The sequence below is a fragment of the Narcine bancroftii genome, chromosome 6 (genome assembly GCF_036971445.1).
Source record: "Narcine bancroftii isolate sNarBan1 chromosome 6, sNarBan1.hap1, whole genome shotgun sequence".
In the NCBI taxonomy this organism is placed as follows: domain Eukaryota; kingdom Metazoa; phylum Chordata; class Chondrichthyes; order Torpediniformes; family Narcinidae; genus Narcine; species Narcine bancroftii.
This window is the reverse complement of record NC_091474.1, coordinates 85,236,388-85,262,252: the sequence shown is the minus strand read 5'-3', so window position 1 is coordinate 85,262,252 and position 25,865 is coordinate 85,236,388. Positions and strand designations below refer to the sequence as shown.

The window sequence follows — 25,865 nt, the reverse complement described above, 5'->3', positions numbered from 1 at the left end:
GATATTTCAGTTCTCTCATCAAACTAGTGAGAAATAGAGTGAGGAACTAATGTGATATTACAGAAAAAAAAATTCAATTTGGTGAAAAGTCGTGTTGATTTTTCTTTTAGGATATCTTCAAAATTAAATGTCTACATATGGAACTGTAGATTGCTTGCTAAATTAATTTGGATGTATGCCATTTAATTTAAAATCCCGTCCTCAAATGTTTAATTAATAATTGAGATTGCTGCAATGTTTCTTGATTTTTAATGCAGGAAATTTAACACCTGGCAAGAAAGGTGATGCAACAGGTGTGCAAACTTGTATCCAATCACATCAGATCTAAGAATGAAAATTCTTCAAATTGCACAATTTATTAGCAAAATCATGCAAGCTACTCCAAGTTTTACTTATTTAGATCTTTTTGAGTTTATTAACTTGGGCACATCACTGGAGGAAATTTAACATTTCTCAAATATGACATATTTTCTGAAATTAAGGAAATGCATGAGTTATGGGGAATTGGGTGTCAGTGAGATGAAGTGGTGGATCTGAGGTGGGACTACGGGAAGGCGAGAAGATGAGGTGATCAGTAAGTTAACCTATGTGAACAAGTTTCTCAGCCTGTGCTGGGAGATGGCAAATGAAAATGATTCAGAGATTTCCCAGTGACAAGTGTCCCTTTCATCAAAGTAACCTAATTTCCCAGATAATTATCTGAAAGATAATTGGCTGTGTAATTGCATCACTGTGCAGACACATGTGTGTGAGTGTGAGATGGTGAAATCGATTCAACTCAGCAAGATGGAAATGCCACAGTCAAATTTCTAGAGGGCATAATTCAATCCAGACATTTTTTGGTAATGTATTCTAATCTTGAAATATCAGTATTTGCTTTTCATAAAATATAATTTTGTGTACACAAATTTAAATGGCAAGTTTAGTTTTTTTCTGGATTAGGATTATATAGACCTGAACATGAAAACATACAAGTAGAAAACTGGTGATTTAATCTTGGCAGAATCAAGCATTCATATCCCATCCATAGTTCATAATATTTAACTATGCTTAAAAATGGGAAGATGGTGTGATTTCGTGTTTGTAAGAAAAACTAATGTATACCATATAACAATTACTGCACAGAAACAGGCCACTTTGGCCCTTCAAGTCCATGCCGAACACCTTCTCCCACCTAGCCCCAATGACCTGCACCCACCCCAAAACATTCCATACCCCTCTCGGCCATATACCTATCCAACTTCTCCTTAAGTATTAAAATCGGGCCCGCATCTACCGATTTGGCCGGAAACTCATTCCACATTCCCACCACCCTCAGAGTGAAGAAATTCCCCCTCATGTTTCCCCTATACTTTTCTCCTCAATCCATGTCCTCTTGTTTGAAACTTCCCCACCCCACTCTCAAAGGAAAAATCTTCTCTAGATTTACTCTATTTGTCCCCCCTCATAATTTTAAATATCAAATCACCCCTCAATCTTCTACACTCCAGGGAGTAAAGTCGTAGCCTGTTCAACCTTTCCCTGTAACTCAAACCCTGAAACCCAGGCAATATTCTTGTAAATCTCTCCATTTGGGTGATGTCCTTGCCATAATTTGGCAACCAAAACTGTACTCAATATTCCAACATTGGCCTTACCAATGCCTTGTACAACTATAACATGACATCCTAACTCCTGTACTCAATATTCTGATTTATGAAGGCCAAAATACCAAAAAGCTTTCTTCACCACCCTATCTACGTGTGACTCCACTTTCAGGGAATTATGAATCAGAATTCCTAAATCCCTTTGTTCTTCTGCATTCCTCAATTGTCTATCATTTAACAATGATAAATACATTTATCAAAATGTAGCACCTCGCACTTATCAGTATTAAACTCCATCTGCCATCTTTCAGCCAACTCTTCTAACCAGCCTGTATCCCACTGCAATCTTTTAAAACCTTGCTGTCCAAAACACCACCAATTTTTGTATCATCTGCATTCTTACTAATCCAGTTTACCACTCTTCTCTCATCCAGATCATTAATATATATGATAAACAACAATGGACCCAGTACCGATCCCCAAGACACTCCACTAGTCACCACCCTCCCAAGTTGACGAACAATTTTCCACTACTACTTTTGACATCTCCCATCCAACCATTGTTGAATCCATTTCACCTCTTCAACATTAATACCTAATGATTGAACCTTCCAACTAACCTCTTTTGCAGAACCTCATCGAAGGCCTTACTTAAGTCCATATAGACAACTTCCACAGCCTTCTTCGTAACTGCCTCAAAAAACTCGATTAGATTTGTTAAACATGATCGACCATGCACAAACCTTGTTGACTACTCCTATTGAGTCCCTGGTTATCCAAATAACTGTATATTCCATCCCTAAGAACACTCTCCATTAATTTACCTACCACCAACATCGGGCTATAATTACCCAGTTTACTTTTAGAGCCTTTGTTAAACAGTGGAGCAACATGAGCTACCTTCCAATCCTCTGGCAAACTCCCTCGTGCTAATGTCATTTTAAACATTTCTGTCAGAGCCCCCCTATTTCTACATAACCTCTGTCAAGGATCTAGGGATATCTTGTCAGGACTCTGAGATGGTTCTCTTTAAAATAGCCAGTACTACCTCCTTGTTAATCTGTATATTTTCCATGACCTCACGACTAACTTTTCTTACTTCACCTGACTCAATATTCCTTTCCTTAGTGAATACAGAAGAAATCATTTAAAATTTTCCCCATCTCTTCTGACACTTCATATAGCCTACCCCTCAACCTCAAGAGGCCCAATTTTATCCCTCACTTTTTTTACTTTTAATGTAAAAGTGTACTTCCAAGGTCACTGTTATCATTTTCTAATTGTTGATTCTGCTTTAGACAAAAAAAAGTGGTGCCTTCAGTTATATTGAAACCATTGTATGATGGTTTAGTTCTCAACGTCTCATGTTTTTTTAATTCAGGGGAAACGAACAGAAAGCAATAAGGAAGGAGCGTCCAGTTCGACAACAGATGATGTACCTGGCGAAGGTTTTACAATTCTTTCAACAAAGAGCCTTTTTCTGGGACAAAAGGTAGGATTTGTGGTATTTTTAATTCAAAGTTGTCATTAAATCAATTCAAACATGTGGATGGTATCCGTTAAAGTTAAGAATATAACATGATTATTTCTGTTTTTTGTTTCTGGTTTGTTGCTTACCACTGCTGTATGTTGATTCAGCATATAATATAGGTTGATGTCATTTTAATTGAATTGTTTTAAGTTTATCAATAATTTTTTTTTAAAGTGGGGTTATGGGTTTTTACAAGCATACAAAGGGGTTTTATGTTGAATGATGGGCAGAAATATGGCCTACGCATTGTAATAAGGTGGTATTATTTAAATGATAGATTGGAAAATGTCATATTAAAAAGTGACCTAAATATCCTTGTACTAGATCTCTAAAAGCAAATGTACAAGTAGTTCAGTCAATTGCTATGTCAGTCTTTTCCACAAAGGTTGGTGGTGTTGTGGATAGTGTAAGGATTGTAAAAGATTTCTGGATGCTGAGCTGGGCTGAGAAGTGTCAGATGGAGTTCAAATCTGGAGAAATGCAAGGTGGTACACTTTGGAAGGACAAACACCAAGGCAGAATACCAAGTTCATGGCAGGATTCTTGGTAGTGGGGAAGAGCAGCGAGATCTGGGGGTCCTTGTCCACAAATCCCTGAAAAGTTGCCTCATAGTTAGGCAGGGTAGGAAAAAAGCTCAAGAGAGTATGGGATGTTAGCTTTCATAAATCAAGTGATTGGTTTTAAGAGGTGCGACGTAAAAATGCAGTTCTACAAAACTCTGGTTAGCCCACACTTGGAATACTGTGTCCAGTACTGGTCACCTCATAGGAAAGATTTGGAAAGGATGCAATGGAGACTTACCAGGATGATACCTGGTTTAGAGAGAATGCATTATGAGCAGAGATTAAGGGAGCTAGGGCTTTACTCTTTGGAGAGCAGGAGGATGAGAGGAGACACGATACAAGATTTTAAGAGAAATTGATAGAGTGGCCAGCCAGCGCCTCCTTCCCAGGGCACCACTGCTCAATACAAGAGAAGGTAATGGGTGGAAAGTTCAAGGGAAATGTTAGAGGAAGGTTTTTTACCCAGAAAGAGGTTGGTGCGTGGAATGCACTATGGGTCAGTGGTGGAGGCAGGTACATTGGTGAATTTCAGGCAACTACGAGGCAAGCAAATGGAGAAATGTAAAGTTACGTGGACAGTCTAAAGGTTGGCACAATGTTGTGGGCCGAAGGGCCTGTACTGTACAAGAGGTTTTGAGTAGAGGTATATCTTGCCAAAGAAGAAATATTTGCCACAAAAGGAATGCAGTGAATGTTCTTTGGACTTCTGACATAGTAGGACTGTCTTATCAGGAGAGAGGGGATTGACTAGGCATTTATTCACAAGAGTTTAGAAAAGTAAGAGATGCATTTGGAAAAAATTTGAAGTTTCTCCCAGTTGGGGTGACATGGGGTGAAGGTCTCGAGTTAGGGTCACTGTCTCAGGATTTGGATAAAGTCTTTAATATGAAGAGTAATTTCTTTCAATTTACTGTGGTAGATAAATAAATTTCTCAATTAGAATGAATGAGTCAAGATTAGGAATATGGTATTGATATATGATAATGTTGCTGCACCTATTTTTCCCAACTCAAACTACCTTGACTTGTTTGTAAACTGATTAACATAGTTTACTAAATTGTTTAATCTTTTTTCCAGTTGTCATTGACGCAGAGTGAAATCAGTAACATTGGTTCGGTTAAAGTCGAGTGCATCATAAATCCAACAAATGCTGAAATAGACCTGAAGGAGGATGTCGGTATGCTTTTGTTTTTGTTCTCATTGGGCTTGCAGCAGTTTCCCCATATCTGGTGGAAGCCTTTTAGTAATGTTGATGGTTGCAGTTCCATGAAGTTAATACAGTTATCTGGAATTCAAGCAACCAGCAAAAAAAAGCACAAAATAGGTAAAATATATGGGTTTAAAATTGATGTACCTCGTCATTAGTCCGCCAATCATGCAACACACAATCTCAAGCAATGGGAAGTTCACTTATCCAGCATTTACCAATCCCCATATGTGCTAGATAACAGGTTTTACTGTAAAATAAATTTGCTTGAAAAATGAAATTCCAAAATGACAAACTGAAATGTCATCTCTGGTAACTTCAAAAATTGCATCTTCAAACTATTTAGTCTATTGATACTCCAAATTAAACCTTTTTAAAAATACATACATATATATATTTCGGTAAATTTCTTTTTCTGAAGTACTGCAATTTTAAAAAAAATTCTGGAAAGATGGTAATACATTTTAGTAGTCTGCTCAGCCTGTGCCTTCATCTGCAAAACCCTGAGTTATAATTACAGATTTACTTGAACTAAGTAAATTTACCAAAAGAAAAATAATTTCTAAACAATTATAATTTCAGGCAATGCATTGGAAAAGGCAGGTGGAAAGGAGTTTTTAGATGCTGTGAAAGAGCTCCGAAAATCCAATGGACCATTGGAAGTAACTGAGGGCAAGTAGTAATTTATCTTTTTTTTTTAAACTATCTGATTTATTAAGGTTAGTTATGGCATTCACAAATCTGTTTTTGCCATGTTTATCTGCATGAAATTTTAATGCGTTTTCATAATTAAGTTTTTGATTAACATTTGTAACACATTTTGCAAGTGTTTCAATGTTTGATCCATTTGATTGGTGGAAGGAAATGGATATGTTAAGACCATGCATCAGGACTGAGTCTGTCAACAAATGATCAGTATAAAGAGAGGAGAGAGGTAAGACCGAAGCTTGTAGGTGATAGATCCAGGTAGCACAGAGAAGGATAGAGATGGTAACAAAGGCTGGATCAGGCTTCAGATTGCAAAATCTGAAAAGAAAGTTGATAAGTAAAGGGAGGGAGAGAATGGGCAGATGGGGAAAAATACAGAGGATAAGAAAACCAGCAGGAGTGTGTTGGTTGGAATGGCAATGAAGGAGGCTGAGGGCAGTTAAAATGTCTTAACTTGGATAATCAATTTGGAAATGTTAGATACTTGAGGATATGGGTTTACAATGAGAAAGTAAAGTTTAAAGTAGATGTGCAAGTTTTTAAAAATTCAAGGCATTTATTTTAAATTGCTAGGTACTTGCTACCGGGGTAGATGATGGAGGCATAGGAGATTGGGATTTAAATTGGTGTCATAGTGTGATGGTGGGCTGAAGGGCCTGCTGCTGTTCCTGCATTGTTCACTGTTCTACAAAATGCTAGCCCAACAACTTTCTTACACTTCTTCAACTGTAATTTCCAAATCTTTGACTTCTCGTGGGTGCATTGGAGTGCTTCACTTGCACGTTCCTCTCCAAAACAGATTAAATCCTTACTTGGAAATTGCTGTTGCTCATCCCCAGCACAGCCATGAGTGCTTCACCTGATTAGAATGGTTCCAGAGTTTGAGAAATTGAAGCAGGAGTGGGTTGTGTGACTAAGAAATCAGGAAGTTTACTAAATGCTGCTCTGCCAACAATTATATATTCTGTTTGAGTCCAAAAATATTAAATTCTTTATTTCTGTTACAGCTGTTTTGGGTCATGCTCCGGGACTGCCAGCCAAATTTGTCATTCACTGTAATATCCCACAATGGGGCATAGATAAATGTGAAGAGCAACTGGAAAAAACTGTGAAAAATTGTTTGACTTTGGCAGACGAGAAGAAACTGAAATCCATTGCTTTCCCATCCATTGCCAGCGGCAGGTAAAATATACTTAGTGTCTAAAAATAGAGGTATGTTCACTTTGGTTGGAACATGCACCAGTATTTTGAAAAATTTTTGTTTTGTTTTGAAACAAAAATGTTCATATGGGGTTATTTACCATACATTCACATTTGGTAAAGGTTTGCATTTATAAGTGAAAGAAATTGGTATGTCATTATTAAGCTTTGTGTTGGTCAGCGGTCTATTGACAGTAACATGAAAGATGTGTTTTTACTTAAACGTGGTTGTGTTGAATGGTAACATTTTCAAATAACATTCCCCTTCAGACAAAATGTTATCAGATCATTTAAAAGTATGGTGCTCAACATTTTAATTTTTTTTAAAAATGGTATGAAGTAAACCAAATATAAATATTTGGGTTGAAGTCACGAAAGGTTCCATTTTGATAAGCAATATTTTAAATTAATAATTTGGTAGGAAGTTTTACACAGACTAAAATAATTGCAGTAACCATGTGATCTGCTGTAAAAGTGTAGGATAAATGTAGTCCAGGATGTTGAGAATAATTCCTATAGTTGTCTTCAAAATGGCTTCATGGGAACTTTTAGCACCAGTTGCAAGGGCTGGACAAATCCTTAACATGGCTTTCAGCAATGTTAAATTTCTTTGGTACTTCCTGTTTTAGAGTATCAACTTTTTGCGCTGCTATCCCTGAAGACTGTAACCTACAACCTTCTGATTTGGGCAAGTGATTAATTAAGCTACCATTGATATTTGTTGTGGTAACCTGAGTGCCTCCAGAGGGAAATCCCAACATATTTCTTTTTTGTCCATGGCTACTGATGGTGCAGGAGGGGAATTCTTGATTATTGTGGGAGAGGGACTTAAGTCAGAATTTCTAAATTGGGTGACTGCCACGTTGGCCAGGGCAAGAAATTCGTCAAAATCATCGTAGTTATTAATGAGCCAGTTGCCAGTAAATATACAGTTCTTTCATGCATTCGGTCCTGACTTTTGAGTCTGCTTTTTTAAGGTTGTGCGCTATTTCTCCAAATTGAATTTTGACGCATGAAAATCGAGTTATAAAGAATACAACATGGCTAGGTAGCAGTAATAATTGCTAGAGTAGTTCAGTTTATAAATAAATGCCAGCTGAGTGGATCAAGACACTGAAAATACATCTAGTGCCTGTGACTGATTTCTATCTTCAAGGAAGTCACCAGCAAAGACCAAATGTTAAAACCATGGATTGTGACCAATACAGTTTTTTTTACTTCGACTCCCTTGGTTCTAACATTGAATCACCTGAAAATGAATAGGTTGATAAGAAGGAGAGCAACACTTTCAGCCAGGCTTTGATTTAAACAAGGAATCCGTACATGGTACATGACCAAGTTAATTGACGCAAGATCATGGACTCTACTGTTCTTCGCAGAACTTATTTATTCGTGGACTAAGATCATAATGCTCCAGAGGACTTGCACTAGCTTGATGCACTTTTCAAGCGATGGGAGGTATCTTGTGAACTGTTGTACCATTCTCAGATGGAACTGAAGGCTGAATTGAGAGCACAAGAAAAGCTACAGAAGGCTTTTCTGAATGGTATATTGGGTTACCGTAGTAACTTAGTGTGGCTTTACAAAAAGATGGTGCTACAAAGTTTTTGGATGCAACAAAACTTTGTGAAGCCATTTGAGAACTTTTAAACAGATCTAGTATCAATTATTCAAAAATCCTTTGGACTGACTGTACTCAAGCTTCCATTGCCTTTAACAAACAAGTTTTTGAGGTTGCAGTACAGGTGTACTTTGCAACAAACACTTGAGCTTCTCCATTGCTGGTTTCAAAATAATAGATTGAAAACTGCTTTCCCACTTTGAAATTTAAATCGATCATCCTTTGACTACTGCTCTTTTATACAACTGATGATACAGCCTAGGGTGGATTATGATTTTGGAGGGACTGACCAAAAGTAGCTCTTATGTGTTTTCCTCCTTAAATTCACGTGTTTAATTTAATTTCATGAAGTTAAAAATTAATATGACCAAAGGAGTATTGTAATATAACATAATCTCTCACAGTAGACACTGGAATACATGAACAGATATTGTCAGAGCCAGAACATGAGCAGTAAAGAGGAGGCAAAGCTTAGGGAGGGAATTGGAGCATTAAGGCTGGTTGGGCTGATGGCAAAGCAAATTTGGAGGTGTGAGAATGGAAAATTATTACTATGGTCATAATTTATTACGTCTGTGCTACACAATATAATAGGATGTTTCTGACTAGCCAGACTTGGCTGATCAGTCCACACACAATTATTCAATTGCAGAGTGAATTTGTCTGGCTGTTGATCGTTATTGTGGTTCTTCTTGACATGAATGATGAACCCTTTCCCAGAAGAGTTTTGACATTCAGTTAACCCATGAGTGCAGTTTATTTAATAGACTGTCATAACTTTGAAAATCTATGTTCTTGTGATGTTGCAAATATTGGAAAATAATTGTGAAAATGATACTTTTCCCTTAGTTGTTGTTCATTAAAATGGTTGGAGTTGCGGAACAACACAAACTCATTGCCCACATTTCAAAGAGTAAAGGCAGGAAAACTTCAGGAAATTAGCTTTATGCTACTGGACGTCATGAGAAGTCCAATGTCTAAATGCATGCAGAATTATAGCAGAAAAATGGAACTCCTACATAATCTCATGGGCCTCAAATGATCCAAATTATTATTGTGGCCCCCTTTTCAAAAATGATGTTAGGTACCACTCGGTATGGAAATGGAAGAGGGGGGGTCATAAAGAAGACAATAAGTCAATGCAATTCCATTTCTGAAATACCAGAGTGCCTTAAAGATGCTAAACATCTTTTTGAGAGTACAGTATAATTATAAAATTAAACTACACCGCCTTTACAAATTATTCAATTACAGTGTTAGTACCATATAAAAGTTGTATGTTCCAAGTTAGGAAAATCATGTTGTTTGAGTAGTTATAAGATGGAGCATATTTCATCTAAATTAAAATTTGTTTATGGTAAGCTAACAATCGAAACTTGTGAAGGACCTTTAGTTATAAACTTTTGCTGTTGTGTTAATATCCAAATGCAGTTCTCTTGCCTCACAGCCAAGTAATATTATCAGGTTGTTTTGGCACAGAGCTTAAACAAATTTAATGTTCCATGTCTTAACATCCTACAAATTCCTGTAGTTGATGATCTGCCATTGAAAAAAATACGACTTGACAATCAGCCAGTTTACACACTGACATCGTGCTCCGAGAGAAGTGGGAATAGGCTTGTGCAGAACACAAACACCGACAAATGGTATTTGTGCTATAATTGTGTGCAAGCTCCACAGTGGATACAGGTCACCCCAGGGTGAGAGGGGAGTCTCCTCCTAAAATTAATAATAAACTCTTTTGTCTTTTGGGGTTGATTTCCATGTCATTGGACAGGACCAGCTCTCGAGCTTCAGGTCGGTCTCCAAACCAATCAAGGTAGGATGTTCAAATGCTTCTACTATGGTAGTCATCCACTTTTAATATTTTCCTTTAAATTGAAGATTGTTGTTAGAAAGGGTGAGTTGCCATATTTGGTGCCTCAAAAGACACCATCATTGGTATCCCAACAATTCCTTTTCTTGATAACACATTGAACTAGTTAGAAAATCCCTGATCCACCAAAAGAGTTTGATGATGGAACATAGCCATTAATACTTTTTAGATAGCTAAGAATGAAAATTTTCTCTTATTGCACTGTTGAAGTCAACACAGGGAAAACAGGACAGGAATTGCAAACTACTTCAAGAACATGTGATTAATTCAGCAATAGAGTCGAACTGGTTAAATTCACCATTGCAAATGAACCATTTTGACATAGAAATGATGTATTAATAGTTTTTACATTGTTAATCAGTATAAAGGGCCAAGGAAAGGATCTGCCCTCCAAAACATTGTGGAATTTCTACATATTCATGGAGTTGAACCTCAAATATTCTGGATAAAGCATGACTAGAAACCAGAATGGTCTCCAGATTTGATTCTTTCGGGTATCTTAGTTTGTTAAATACACTGGCTCTTCCATAAGTGTTGTGGCCAAAGGAGATTCATGTGAAGTCGAGGACCAAGATATTGAAACTGCCAAGTCAACCAATGGAATAGAAAACCTACACTACCAACCATTCATCAAGGGACATGTGCAGCTCCCGTGGAAATAGTTTAATTCTTACATTAATCAGACTGAAGATTTATTGGTAACAACTTTATGAAACTGGTAATCAAACAGAACTCTTGTTAACAATTAAAGTATGAAGACAAGCACTTGCACTTCTCAGTTTTACTGAATTTATTTCTCTTGTGATCACTGCACTGAAGAAAGCAGCCATGGCACAAAGCTTCTTTTTTCACTTGATCAAACACCCAGGAAATATGGGACATAGAAGGGATTAGAGAAAAACTGGGAGCAGCGAGCAACATTGACGTTGGGAAGTTCAACTGAGGCTTAATACTAGAAATTATTTTGTATGGAAGAGAACAAAAGCATGCAGTTGATCTAAATGCAGTAAATAATTAGAACATCTGAGGGATAATCCACTAGCAAACATTTCCTTTTTAAACTTGTATTAGTGGGGAAAATTTTTGAGAGGAAATTTGTTTTCAAGTTGTGCTGTAGAAGAACCCTAGCGACTCCATAAATGGAAATTAAATAGGTTTTGAATTATTTTTATCAATTTATTCCCTTTTTCTCTGAAAGCTGGAATGTAAAATATTCAACCCTTCTTTTGCCCTTTTGTGACAGTTTAAAATTGTTAACTCCACAAGAGCCACATTCACTCCAGCAAAAATTAACTTGAAAACTGTTTGAATTTTTAACCTTTCCCGATTTCCTTCAGTGCAACCTTTCATAGTTGCCGATTCCAATGCAGAATGTTTCTTCAGAATTAAATATTTTCCATAATGACTAAAATTGAAAGTACAGTAATTTGTGAACAGCTGTGAAGTATTACAAGATCATGCCTTTTGCAGCTGTTTAATACACAATAAGTATATTACAGTAGTAATGTGAGAAATCAACATGGTTACTGAAGTAATGGTTGATCTTTTCTTTTTGTCTTCAGAAATTGTTTCCCAAAACACGTTGCAGCACAGCTCATCCTCAAGGCCATCTCCAGTTATTTTGTTAACACGGCGTCATCATCGTTGAAGAACATCTTTTTTGTCTTATTTGACAGTGAAAGTATTGGCATCTATGTGCAGGAAATGGCAAAACTTGACATAAAGTAACCTTTTTTAAAATGGCGAGCTGGGAATTTTGAACAGCATTTTGTCCCAACAATACAGAAAAGTATGAGTGTGTGTTTAAAAAGTAAATGAGATGGTGCAAAAGTACGAGTTTTGTGATCACAAACATGGTCTGAAGTTTGAAGTGTAAACTTTTGATTACATTTTTATAGCACTCCTCCCAACTAGGGAAAATGTTTAAAAAAAATTATTTGTGGAAAATCAAAACAACCTTGATACTGTGCATCTTTTACAGTTTTTTTTGTGATTTTACTAAAATATTGAAAGTTTAGATTTTTAAAAGAAAATAGTGACATTTAACTGTCTAGTGGAAAATATCATGCTCGGACATTTTGACTTCATGTAATTGTGTTTTGAATTATTCCTTTTAAGCTATTGCAGTGGGTTTCACATTCCAGTGTGTGAATGAACTGAAAAGAATCAGCAATTTAGCTGCATTATGTCTCTCAATATCTTTTGCTGTAGTTTGATAGTGTGACAGCTTTTTAAAAAAAATAAATTCTTTAAAAACAAAATGTTCCAATATCTGTTACAACCTGTTAGATTGGTGAGCAGTTCTAAAGTTCTTTGAAGTAAAATATTGTAGTGAAGGAAGGGAGAAAATTGGGCGGGAAACTTGTGTGCCAGCCAGAAAGGTAACTCCATAGAACATGCACATTCTTTGACCTCAGCCAAGGTGAGGTGGCTACAATTTGAATCTTAATAGAGTAAAACCCCCAACCAGCCAAAGAAAAGGTAAAAATACACTTGTAAAATTAGCATGCTTTGTCGTGAATCACATAATATGCAGGCTCAAGGTACCAGTCCATTCATTTATTTACCAATTCCCATAGGAGCCAGATACAGGCTTTACTGTAATATTTAATTTCTCAGATCTTTAGCTTGTGTGTGTGATAAACAGTTTTACCCAAGTTTGCTACTGACCTTAAATGCTGCTTGCCTTGCAAGCATACGAGTGTGCCACGTGCTGGTAAGTTGCTGAGCATATCGGAGAATAAGTTGCAAGCCAACAAGGAAATTAAATGGGAATGCTTTGCTGGAAGCTGGCATGGACCTTGTGGGCTGAATGGCTTTCATTTGTGTCTTAATTGTAACTTAGTTAGTGGAACCCTTGCTGATATCTGAGTAATGCAGAGCATTAACTTTGAATTTCCTCCTATATTTAAAGGACAGAATAAAGCACTTCTTGTTTGTGAGTCTTTTACACTGGAGAATGAAGGGTGTAAAGAGGAAGAAAAAGGTAATTTTTAAAACCTGATAACCTCATGTTCCAGCCACATGAAGTACTGCAAATATTTTGCAACAACAAAATCTTATCCAGGCAGAAGCATGATCTTTATTCTGAAGATGCTAGCTGAACTGCTGAGTATTTTTTCTATTACAGACATATTGCTGAAGAAATTAAATATAACCTTATTTCTTTAGGCTAGATGATCGGCAAAATGCAATGCAAGTGCTTGACTTGTGTAAGATTTAGTGATTTTCAGAAATGACCTGCCTTTATTGATATAGAATTCTGAATCCTATGGTGTTTAATTCTTGTATTTCATTCACAGTATATGTAGGCTTGAGTGTTTTCAATTTTATTCAGGTTTGCTGCATTATTGTGGTTAGTTATTTTTTTTCAAATAAGACTAGTTTTGGTTTCATCAGACAACTTGGTGATTTTGTTGGAGAACAAAATTAGAATTGGTGCTACGTGTGGCCAAAATACAAGGATAAGTACTAAATTTTCCCAAAAGATAGGTAATAGCAGAAAATAGTTTTGCAAATTTCCTGGCCGAGACCATATTAAATGTACCATACATGTAAAAGTCAACACCCTGACCGCTTTCACGTGTGTGTGTATATTATTTCTTGTAGTTTTTTAAATATAGGGTAATTTCACTAAAACAACTAATATTGTACCCATTTAAATAAATAAATGAGCCACAGCTAAATTTATTTACATTTTGATATTTATTACTGTAAAAAGTACATTTAAATTCTTTACCATTCCATTCTTTTTATATACATTACCTATGTCTACAATCCCTTCATTATTCTTGTCCAAAGAATATGGGTCAGATCATTTAAGTTTTACCGTAACCACAGTCTTGCTGACATTTTTCATGCTACCATTAAATTAATATCATTGTGAAATGTACAAAATCTAGAACAAAGTAACAAAGACTTTAAATATAGATTCTGTTGGTCTCCAAGGTACACAAGCTTTGGCCTTTCATGCCAATTTATCAGTCTTGGGTTACAGCTAATCCAGGCTATGTGGGAGGCAAACAGGACAGGAATGTAAAGCAAGGCTTAACATATCCACCAGGATATTTTTTATATTACAATTTCACAGCTCTAAATATATTTATACATTAACATTTTGCACTAAGCTCCCATTAACTCCGCAGCATGGAAACATTAGATATTGCATTGAAGGAATACAATCAAAAACAATTGAGAGAAAATTACTAATTGGGAAATCTAAAGTTGGCAAATTTACATTTGAAGCATGAAAGGAAATAAGCTACAAATAAAGGGTGGATGCTGATTCATTTGGGTAGGTAAGCCATCCTTTGTGCTGCAATGTATTTTTTAAAATCATGCATTTTGTTTCACTTGTGTGATGCAACCTGAGTATCAGGGTCCTGCTGTAGCCCTTCTCATCGTCACTTCTGAAAATTAAACCGGTCAGTTAAATAAAGGCTACTGTGCAAATGACTTAAAAAATGTTCACTCTCACCTGACATGAGGCATTTAGAAACATTGATAACTTAAGCACATGGTGAATAAGATGTACCACAAATAACTTTTACCTTCAGTTATACTCTACATTGAATGTTTGACAATATGGCTAAAACTCCGCAGTAATGCTTCCTGATAGAGCAATGTACTCCAGGCAGTAGTGGACGCATGATTTCTTCATTACACACTAATGTCAAAGACTGGTTTGTAAAGGTAAGAAACTAAAACAAAGTTGGACAAAATGTAATGTCAAAACAAGTCCACGTTAAATAAACTGATCCGTTTCTAAGCAACAACAATTAGTTTACCTCGGATGCTGTGGATGTGTTGGCAGGGCGGGGTGGTGACAACAGTGGGACAGGAGATGTAGCCTCAATTAAAGCTGGATTAAGTATGATGGGTAAAGGCATAGGTGGAACACCAACTTGAAGTGATGAAGTCAGAGGGTGTAGAATTAAAGGAGACTGGGCGACTGACTGACTAACATCTGGCCCAACACTCATCTTCACTGGTGTAGAGAGCGGAGTAAGGCTGGGAGTCCCTCCAACTTGTACATTTTCAGAATCTGAGGGCAAAAAAAATCATTTTACTGGAAATGAAAGTTTTAACTCAGCCTTAAAAGTAATTGTTTATTAGTAGCTTTGCAGAGATTGGATTTTCCAACCTGATACCACAATAACTGGCAGAGTAGCTGGACCTACCTTGAAAAGAAACTCTGGCCCAAAACAGTTATTAGATACCTTTGCCTCTGGATGCTGTAGGGACCTGCTGCATTTCTCCAGCAATTTTGTGCATTCACTACAATCACACAAGCTGGAGACTTAAGATCTTGTTTCACTGATTGTTCCTGGAGCAGGTTTGAAAAAACTTAAGACTACTATTGAAGCAGCAAAATGGCCATTTTTCTTATCGAAGAACTAACGAATATCTGCAAGGTCCCACTAATAACTGTTTAAGGGAGCGCGACAGCAGAAAGGAAATGATCTCATCTATATGACTGCCGTCAGTTGTTGGGAAGCTATTGGAATCATGGGGGTTACGGAAATAGGCAGTGCCCAGGTAATGAACAACTCTTACTTGTGTGTGCATGTAATGGTACCTCATAAACACAAAATAACAACTAAGTACCTGTTACACCTCACTAACAAATTCCACTTATGGGCAAACACAGGCAACAGAACTCGTTCTGAGGACTGCCTGTCCCTGGAGGAGAATGAAAGGATAGGCCCAAATCAGCAAGGAAAATCACGCTTGACAAACCTATTGCAAATTTTTTGAAGAGATTACAAGTAGGATAGACAGATGCAGTGGATGTTCTGTATTTGGACTTTCAAAGAGTCTTCAACCAGGTGCCACACACGATGCTGCTAAAAAAAGATAAAAGCCTATGTAATGACAGGAAGGATACTAACATGTCTAGAGCACTGGCTGGTTGGCAGGAAACAGTAGGAATAAAGGGATCCTATTCTGGTGAGCAACTGGTTACCAGTGGTGCTCAGCAGGTGTTGGAGCCTCTTTTTAAGTTGTATCTAAATGATTTGGATTATGGAATAGATGGCTTTATCTAAATTTGCAGATATACCAAGATATGGGAGGTACCAAAAGGCTGCAGAGAGACATGGGCAAAGAGGTGGCAGCTGAAATACAACATTGAAAAGTGTAGGTTCATGCATTTCAGTAGAAAAAAAATAGATGGGCAGACTATTATTTAGATGGGGAGAAAATTCTGAGGTGCAAAGGGACTTGGGAGTCCTCATGCAGATACTCTAAAGGTTAACTCCAGGTTGAGTCTATGGTGAAGGCGAATGCAATATTGGCATTTATTCTAGAGGGTTACCATCCAAGAGCAGGGATGCAATGTTGAAACTCCATAATGTACTGGTGAAACCTCACTTGGAGTCATGCTAGCATTGGAGAGGGTTCAGAGAAGATTTACGAGAATGATACCGGGAATGAAAGAATTAGCATATGAGGAATGATTATCAGTTCTTGGCCTGCACTCCTTAGGGGGTGGGGTGGGATTGGCTCAGAGGCATTTCGAATGCTGAAATGCCTGAGCAGAGTAGATGTGGCAAGGATGTTTCCCATGGTAGGGGAGTCTTGCACAAGATGGCACAACTTCAGAATAATAGTGTCAATTTGAAACATGCAGAAATTGACAGGTATTTGATTAGTCAGGGCATGAAAAATTAGAGGGAGGAGGAGTCACGTGATGGAGTAGTGGCTGGTCAGGGAATTCCAGCCCTCTCCCGAAAAGTTTAAAATAAACACAAAGCACAAAGGTACAAGATTAAAATTTATAATAAAGTAAAAATAAAGGTGAGAAGAAAATGGCAGCGAAGAGAGAAAAGTCAAAAACAACGGGAAGAAAAGAGGAAGAAAGAATGTCAGAAGAAGGTGAAGGCCTTACCTGTCCAAAGAGGCCCGCTGCGGAGAGAGAAGCCCGCTCCCGCAGGTCAGTGGAAGTCCCGGGCTCGGGACTACAAAAATGGCTCGCAGAGCCGAGTAAAAGCGCAACCGCGCATGAAAAAAACACTGACGGGAGGGGGGAACAGCTGCGGAGTCGATCTCCACAGCTGAGAGAGACACCTGCAGCACAGCAGCAGGTGCAGAACACAGACAATAATGACAAGAAAGAAGAGGGTAAAAAGAAAACAAGGAAACAACGGATGGTCAATCCAGAGGAAGAAGAAGAGAAAGGCAAGACAATGGATGTATCTTTTTTTAAAGAATATATGGAATCAGTGAAAGAATGGCAATTACAAGAATTTAATGAGATAAAAAGAAGAATTAAGAATGCAGAAGAAAAAATGAATAAATGAAAATGGCCATATCAGAGATAGGAAAAAGAGTGGAAAATATGGAAGAATGAGAAACAATTGTAGAAATGGAAGTAGAAGACTTAAAAGAGAAATTAGAAGAATCTAATAAAAAAGTTAAAGAGACACAGGAGCTGTTAGCTCAGAAGATAGATATAATAGAAAACTATAATAGAAGAAATAATATAAAGATAGTGGGCCTTAAGGAAGATGAAGAAGGCAAGAGTATGAGAGAATTTATAAAAGATTGGATCCCCAGGGTCCTAGGAAGACCAGAATTACAGGAAGAAATGGAAATAGAGAGGGCACATAGAACTTTAGCCCCGAAACCACAACCGCAGCAAAAACCAAGATCCATTTTAGTAAAATTCTTAAGATATACAACAAGAGAAAATATATTGGAGAAAGCAATGAAGAAAGTAAGAGAGGACAAAAAGCCACTGGAATATAAAGGTAAAAAAAAAATTTTCTATCCAGACACAAGTTTTGAACTCCTGAAGAAGAGGAAGGAGTTCAATACAGCAAAAACGATCTTATGGAAAAAAGGATATAAATTTATGTTAAAGTACCCAGCGGTACTTAAAATAGTTATTCCAGTGCAACAAAACAGACTATTCTCGGATCCAGAGGAAGCAAGGAAATTTGCAAAACAACAAAACAAGCAGAGAGATGAAGACATGTAATGAGAGTAAAAATGACCACGAACTATATGTATGTGTGTAAAGGGGTGTATATGTGTGTATATATATATATATAGTGTGTATACATGAATGTATCCGTATTTAGAGGAAAATATATAGAGTATAGACAAGAATTAATAAGGGAGGGAAAGGGAATAGAGGGAATAAGGAGGCAATTAAAAGAGTGACCTTTGTTACATATGAAAATTGAAATCTTTTCTGGGGGGGGCTGGGTGGGGAGGAGTTACGGTCACTACAAAATCAGTTGACGTTTGTGAGTGAATTCGCCAATCCAAATGGAGAGGGGAGATGTGGTTGTCCGACAAGGGATAAAGGGCAACTCGGGAGGGGAGAATGGGGTTAAAGAAGTTTTAAATAGGAGAATAAGGAAAATGTTTGATGTTTTAGAAATGTTGTCTTATAAAGTGTTCAAAACAAGAAAGCAGAAATGGATAAGAAGGAAAGGTGATGATGGAGAAACGGAAAGGGAAGATAAACAAAGTATGAAATGGCTACGCTGAACTATATGACTTTAAATATTAACGGAATACATAACCAAATTAAAAGGAAGAAACTGCTAAATTTACTGAAAAAAAGAAAAAATTGATATAGCATTTGTGCAAGAAACACATTTAACTGAATTGGAGCACAAGAAATTAAAGAGAGATTGGGTAGGACATGTAACAGCAGCGTCGTATAATTCAAAAGCAAGAGGAGTAGCTATATTAGTAAAAATGTGCCAATTAAAATAGAAGAGGAAATAATAGATCCAGCAGGGAGATATGTAATGATAAAATGTCAGATATATTCGGAGTTTTGGAATCTACTCAATGTATATTCACCTAACGAAGAAGATCAAAAGTTTATGCAAGATATTTTTTTGAAGATAGCAGATACGCAAGGGAACATATTAATAGGAGGGGATTTCAACCTGAATTTGGATTCAAATATGGACAAAACTGGGGAAAAAATTAACAGAAAGAACAAAGTAACCAAACTTATAATTAAATCGATGGAAGAAATGCAACTTTTGGATATATGGAGGAAACAACACCCAAAGGAAAAGGAATATTCATATTACTTGGGTAGACATAAAACATACTCAAGAATAGACCTATTTTTGTTATCAGCTCGTATGCAAGATAGAGTAAGAAAAACAGAATATAAAGCTAGAATATTATCGGACCATTCACCCTTAATATTGACAATAAAGTTAGAGGACATCCCTCCAAGAATGATTAGATGGAGATTAAACTCCATGCTACTCAAAAGGCAAGATTTTAGAGAATTCATTGAAAGACAAATTAAAATGTACTTTGAAATAAATACGGAATCAGTGAAAGATAAGTTTATACTATGGGATGCAATGAAAGCGTTCATTAGAGGGCAAATAATAAGTTATGTAACCAAGATGAAGAAGGACTATAATCAGGAAACAGAGCAGTTGGAAAGGGAAATAGTAAATATAGAAAAAGAATTAGCAATGAAGGAAGATACAACGAAAAGATGAGAATTGGCAGATAAAAAAAATAAAATATGAAACACTACAAACATATAAGGTGGAGAAGAACATAATGAAGACAAAACAGAAATATTATCAACTAGGGGAAAAAAACGCACAAAATTCTAGCATGGCAGCTTAAGACAGAACAAGCGAAGAAAATGGTATTGGCATCAAGGAAAAAAGACAAACAAATCACATATAATCCAAAGGAGATCAAGGAAAACTTTAGAGAATTCTATGAACAATTATACCAAACTGAAAACGAAGGGAAAGAAGGGAAAATAGATGAATTTTTAACTAAAATTGAACTACCAAAATTACAAATAGAGGAACAAAATAAATTAACAGAACCATTTGAAATAGTAGAAATACAAGAGATAATTAAAAAATTACCAAATAATAAAACACCAGGAGAGGATGGATTCCCAATAGAATTCTATAAAACATTTAAAGATTTATTAATTCCTCCCCTCCTGGAAGTAATCAACCAGATTGATGAAACACAAAGCTTACCAGATTCATGTAAAACAGCAATAATTACAGTAATACTAAAGCAAGGGAAAGATCCACTCGCACCAGCGTCATATAGACCAATATCATTACTTAACACAGATTATAAGATAATAGCTAAACTATTAGCAAACAGATTAGCAGAGTATGTACCGAAAATGGTAAATCTAGACCAAACTGGATTTATTAAAAAAAGATGCACAAGACAATATTTTTAAATTTATTAACTTAATTCATGCAGTAGAAGGGAGTAAAGCGCCAACAGTAGCAGTTGCTTTAGACGCAGAGAAGGCCTTTGACAGAGTAGAATGGAATTATTTATTCAAAGTATTGCAAAAATTCAGTTTACCAGAATATATTAATTGGATTAAAGCATTATATAAGGGGCCATTGGCGAAAGTGACAGTAAATGGATATATATCAAAGCAATTTAACTTAAGCAGGTCAACACGCCAGGGATGCCCACTATCACCCTTATTGTTCGCGTTAGCTATAGAACCACTAGCAGAATTGATAAGAACAGAAAATAATATAAAAGGGATAAAAATAAAAGACAAGGAATATAAAATCAGTTTATTTGCGGATGATGTTATAGTATACTTAACAGAACCAGAACTATCAATAAAAGAATTATATAAGAAATTGAAGGAATATGGAGAAGTGTTGGGTTACAAGATTAACGTAAATAAAAGTGAAGCAATGCCAATGAATAATGCGGATTTCTCAAAATTTAAAAGGAATCACCATTCAGATGGCAAATGCAAGCAATAAGATACCTAGGTATACAAATAAATAAAAATCTCGGCCATCTATATAAACTCAATTATTATCCACTAATGAAAAAATTACAGGACGATTTAGAGCATTGGAAAGATTTACCATTAACACTAATAGGAAGGATAAACTGTATTAAAATGAACATTTTCCCAAAGATATTATACCTATTTCAGGCATTGCCAATACACTTGACAGAGAAATTCTTCAAGGAGTTAAAGAAAATAATAAGGAATTTTTTATGGAAAGGGGGGAAACCGAGGATAGCACTAGATAAATTAACAGAATGGTATAAACAAGGAGGCTTACAACTGCCAAACTTTAAAAATTATTATAGAGCCACACAATTAAGATACCTATCAGATTTTTATCATACAAGGGAAAAGCCAGATTGGACTAGATTAGAATTAGATAAAATAGGGGAAAAGATACCTGAACACATATTATATAAATGGGATGAAAAATTGGTACAACGTAGAAGTTCTCCAGTATTACATCATCTACTCAATATTTGGAAAAAGATTCATGTAGAAAGGAATAAAACAAATGATCAATTACCAATTACTCCCTTTTATAATAGATAACCTTTCCTTTAGAGAATGGGAGAAAAAAGGGATCAAAAGAATAGAAAATTGTTTTTCAGGAAATAGATTATTATCCTTTGAACAAATGAAAGATAAATACAATATAACTCAAGATACAGTGCTGGCATATTACCAATTGAGATCCTACTTGAAGGACAAATTAGGAAGCAGTCTGAGGTTACCAGAGGGAAGTAACTTTGAATATGTGATTACAGATACAATGATAATCAAAAGATTTATAACAAATATGTATATTAAACTGCAAGAAAAGGAGAATGAGGAAACAAATGGTAAAACTAAACAAAAATGGGAACAAGATTTAAATATAAAGATAAAAAAGGAAACATGGGAGAAGTTATGTTCTGGAACGATGAGAAATACAATAAATACGAGGTTACGTATGATACAATATAACTGGATACACAGACTATACATTACACCGCAAAAGTTAAATAAATGGGACCCAACAGTATCTGATAGATGTTTTCGATGTAAAAAAGAAATGGGAACAACAATTCATGCAATCTGGACATGTGAGAAAGTAGAAAAATTTTGGGAAGATCTAAACCAAATATTAAATAAAATTACAGAAAACAATATACCAAAAAATCCAGAGATCTTCCTCCTAAGTAACATAAAAAACAAAGAATTTGGAATCGATTTGGATGGTGCACAAAAAAGATTTGTTAAGATAGCTCTAGCCATAGCAAAAAAAATGTATTATGTCAACCTGGAAATCGGAAGATAATTTGAAAATACAACAATGGTATATAGAAATGAATAAATGTATTCCATTAGAAAAAATAACATATAGTTTAAGAAATAATATTGAAATATTTGAACAAATATGGGAGCCTTACATGAAACACAATAGAGAAAACCTACCGGGGACATTCACTACCTAAATTAACGAAAGGAGAAGGAAATGAAAAGAATTGACTCAGTGGAATTTCTTGTTTATTTTTATTGAATGACAACATTGTTTGACTGGTTTAATGTATCCTAGATTTTGTACTTTAAATGGACGGGGGGGGGGGGGAGAAAATGGAACTGTATATATTTGAAAAGGAAAAAGTACGTATCATGGTCAATGTGGTTTATGGTGTGAAAAATAAAAAAATAAAAAATTAGAGGGAGAAAGGAGTGGGAGGATTGGTCAGCTCACGATTAGATGGAACAGGCTTGATGGGCCAATGGGTCCACTTCTGCTCCTATATAATGAATAGCAAAAATGTGTTTTCTTTTCATAACTGGGTTGCAACCCCCACAATCAGGCCAGAATGTATTTATTTCACTGAGCATCGTAAACATTGCCTCATTGGCAGAATTATTTCCACTCAAGAGTGTTTAATCCCTCATCTAAAATATTGTACTGCATGACAACATGTTCCCAAACCACTTGACACTGACTGAACTGAACTAAGATGGCAATATGATTTTAAATGAAGACCTACAGCAAGGTAACCGGCACCCCCAGCACATTTCAAATGGAGAGCAAACCAGCTCCTTTCATTCAGAATGGGATTTGAACCCCAATCCCTGGCACTGTAAAGCCGTGGCAGTAACCACTACACCAACCATGCCATAGCAATGCATGCTACGTCTCCATGGTGGTGAGATTCAGCAGGAAGGAAAATTGGACAAAAGGCAGTAAACCGTGTCGATATTGGTTGTAATGAAAGTGGGATGCAGCTTTCTACATAAACCTGCTCTTTGGCTTCATCTCACCTTTGGAACTAGCCTCTGTGGAGTTTTCTGATGCTGTAATTTGACCAGATGGATTGACATCCGAGCCAGGGAGTTTTGCTGTTTGCCCACTGCTATGGTGCTGTATTGAATTAGGAGAAGATGGTTCTATGGATACACCAAGGACAGGATCTACAAATTAAAAAAGACATTCACTTTATTTTTCCCCAAAGAATCATTCAAGACTCCTTTCACATTAAAGCTATTCCTACAGCAATGTTAACCCTTCAATAGGGTGTGTTCATCAACATCTATATTTTCTAAAACCTATAGCAGATTAACAAAAAAGTGCTCTGGAAAACTTAAAGCTGTATGTAATTAGCATAAATAATAGTTTGATGCTTTAACTTTTTAAAAATTAAAAAGAGTACACAGATTCTTCCATGTTTCTCAGGAAATTATGGCAGAAATTGTCAGGAACAAAATTGGAATAGATTTCACTTTAGGGCTGTGCCATTTCAAGCCAACATACTTTTACTGGTACAAATCCGTCCATTTTAGAGTGAATGTTGAAAAAGCTGGCTACTTGATGTAAACTTTTTGTCACTTAAATATTTAGAGAAATGTCTATGCTGAACATAAATTCCTCAATTAAGGAATATGCTTGTTTAATGCAAAAGGGACATTAAATTCAAGAGTCAAACATGGAAAGGAAGTTTTCACCTTGAATAACTGTCTGTTTAAATAGTTCGTCCTTCAGTCGAGGCAAGAAACAATCTATTCTTTCCCATGTAATCTCCCAAAGCTGGGAATAACCAGTCCTCGACTCAGCACAGTGGAAAATGCCAGCTGTATCCATAACCAGGAGCATATTCTTCAGTGATTCTGGAATTGCTTCCAACTGGAAGGAAATAAATGTGCAAACAAAATTTTTGTTAGCAAATTCTACACTAGTAGCTGGAATTTAGTTTTTCTCACTTGACAGATATGTACATACATTGTAGCAGGTTGAGTGAACTACAGTTTACGGACAAATTCCAGTAACATTGTTCTATTTGTACAGATAAGTACAGAAAGATTCTCATTGCTGGGTCTATGAATGCAATGGAAAACTAATATTACTGCTTTAATTTTATGAATCAACAAGTTTGGAGCATGCAATATACAGCATTCAATGGTCGTCCAACAGAACCTAGCAGAGAAATTAACCCATAAAATTGAACTTTGTGCAGGAACATGTAGTAGAGGCAGGAGGTGGCATAATTCTTGAGCATTCACTATCTCTTCAGGGACCTTTTTTCTTTTCTTATTTTTTAAAACTGGTGCTGAAGTGTGGCAACTCTCAGCCTTAGAATGACATGCAAAAGAAAGCTTTTCACTGCAACCCAGTACAGATGACAATAACATTCATGCTCCATTCAGTAAGACTCATGAAGTCTTACTAGCTGTACATTAGTTTCTCCTTTTCAAAATTAATATATAGTAGTATCAGAGACAAAGAGTATTTGTAATTTTTTAATCTGCATGAGGCTATGAGACTGTGCTTGTGATCTCAGCTGCAGTGGTCTAAATGTATCAAATAATTATATGGACTATCATGGCACAGGCTTGTAATCAGCCTCAAGCAAACCAAAACAGAAATTGAGCAAGGTCGTTAATCTGCCATACTATTTTCAATGTCTGTTAGGGAACAGAGAAACACGATGAAAAGGTGCATGGTTATTGTAGGACTCGTAGAAGACCAACATTTAAACTGCTTCCATTGCATTCTACATTGTTATCATGGAACTAGTCTTTTAATTATACATTGAAGCAGTAATCTGCATTAAAATCACAATGTAAACGGAGGTGGTTTCTCTTCAAGAAATAGCTGCTAGGTGCTTGTGGATGCAGATTGCAGCCACTTGACACAAGTGGTCCTGGAAGCTAACCAGGATATATGGACAATAACCAGTTCTTCAGCTTGTGTATATATAAGTAATTGTTAAATATTGGAACAGAGCAAATATCACATGACCCATGAGGTATTCTGAGATTTCTGGCCAAATGTACTGGGAACATCAGTGACAGTAATGCAGATCAGACAAAGAGAGATGTTAAATGGTTTCCAATTGATGCTTTAAGATACCTGTCAAATTTCAAGCCAAAGCAAACTGATTTTAGTTTATGACGCAGAAGGAAGCCATTCAACCCATTTGGTTCATGTCAGCCCCCAAGGTAACAATTCTATTCCAATCCCCCTCTCTTTATTTCCTCCATTAACCTAACACCATAACTTTAGGAGGTGGGAGGAAACCATGGCAGCTGGAATAAACTCACATGTGAAGAAAGACAACAGCTAAAATCAAACTGAAGCCAAGGCAGGAACTTTTGCACCAAGGTCAAAAGAGATCACCACAAGGGGACTAACTTGATATATTTCTGCCGACACAATTCCATCATTTGACCCTGAAATTATGCTAGCTAATATTTTCAATAACTTTTAACCTTTTGTTAAAAAAAGACCAAATTTTGAGGCTTCCTTTAAGAATCCAGTC

General features: G+C 36.3%; 2 protein-coding genes across 8 annotated transcripts in view; one reads left to right on the top strand and one right to left on the bottom strand.

Moving 5' to 3' along the window:
• macroh2a2 (macroH2A.2 histone) overlaps window positions 1-12,553 on the top strand; it is a 44,498-nt gene extending 31,945 nt beyond the window's left edge. Inside the window, exons 5-10 of one of the 2 annotated variants that reach the window (XM_069885601.1) lie at window positions 2,968-3,078; window positions 4,758-4,857; window positions 5,470-5,559; window positions 6,603-6,777; window positions 10,194-10,235; window positions 11,855-12,553. In XM_069885601.1, coding sequence (XP_069741702.1) covers window positions 2,968-3,078; window positions 4,758-4,857; window positions 5,470-5,559; window positions 6,603-6,777; window positions 10,194-10,235; window positions 11,855-12,020 — 684 coding nt within the window. In that variant the 3' untranslated portion in view covers window positions 12,021-12,553. The remainder of the gene's footprint in view (window positions 1-2,967; window positions 3,079-4,757; window positions 4,858-5,469; window positions 5,560-6,602; window positions 6,778-10,193; window positions 10,236-11,854) is intronic. The other variant, XM_069885603.1, reaches the window with a different exon arrangement.
• Window positions 12,554-13,978: 1,425 nt separating this feature from the next.
• The window catches only part of gbf1 (golgi brefeldin A resistant guanine nucleotide exchange factor 1), a 214,604-nt gene continuing 202,717 nt past the window's right edge, over window positions 13,979-25,865 (bottom strand). For 5 of the 6 annotated variants that reach the window (XM_069885597.1, XM_069885595.1, XM_069885596.1 and 2 more), the window contains 3 exons: window positions 24,052-24,229; window positions 23,371-23,520; window positions 13,979-15,336 (listed from right to left, as the gene is read on the bottom strand). In XM_069885597.1, coding sequence (XP_069741698.1) covers window positions 15,071-15,336; window positions 23,371-23,520; window positions 24,052-24,229 — 594 coding nt within the window. In that variant the 3' untranslated portion in view covers window positions 13,979-15,070. The remainder of the gene's footprint in view (window positions 15,337-23,370; window positions 23,521-24,051; window positions 24,230-25,865) is intronic. The other variant, XM_069885594.1, reaches the window with a different exon arrangement.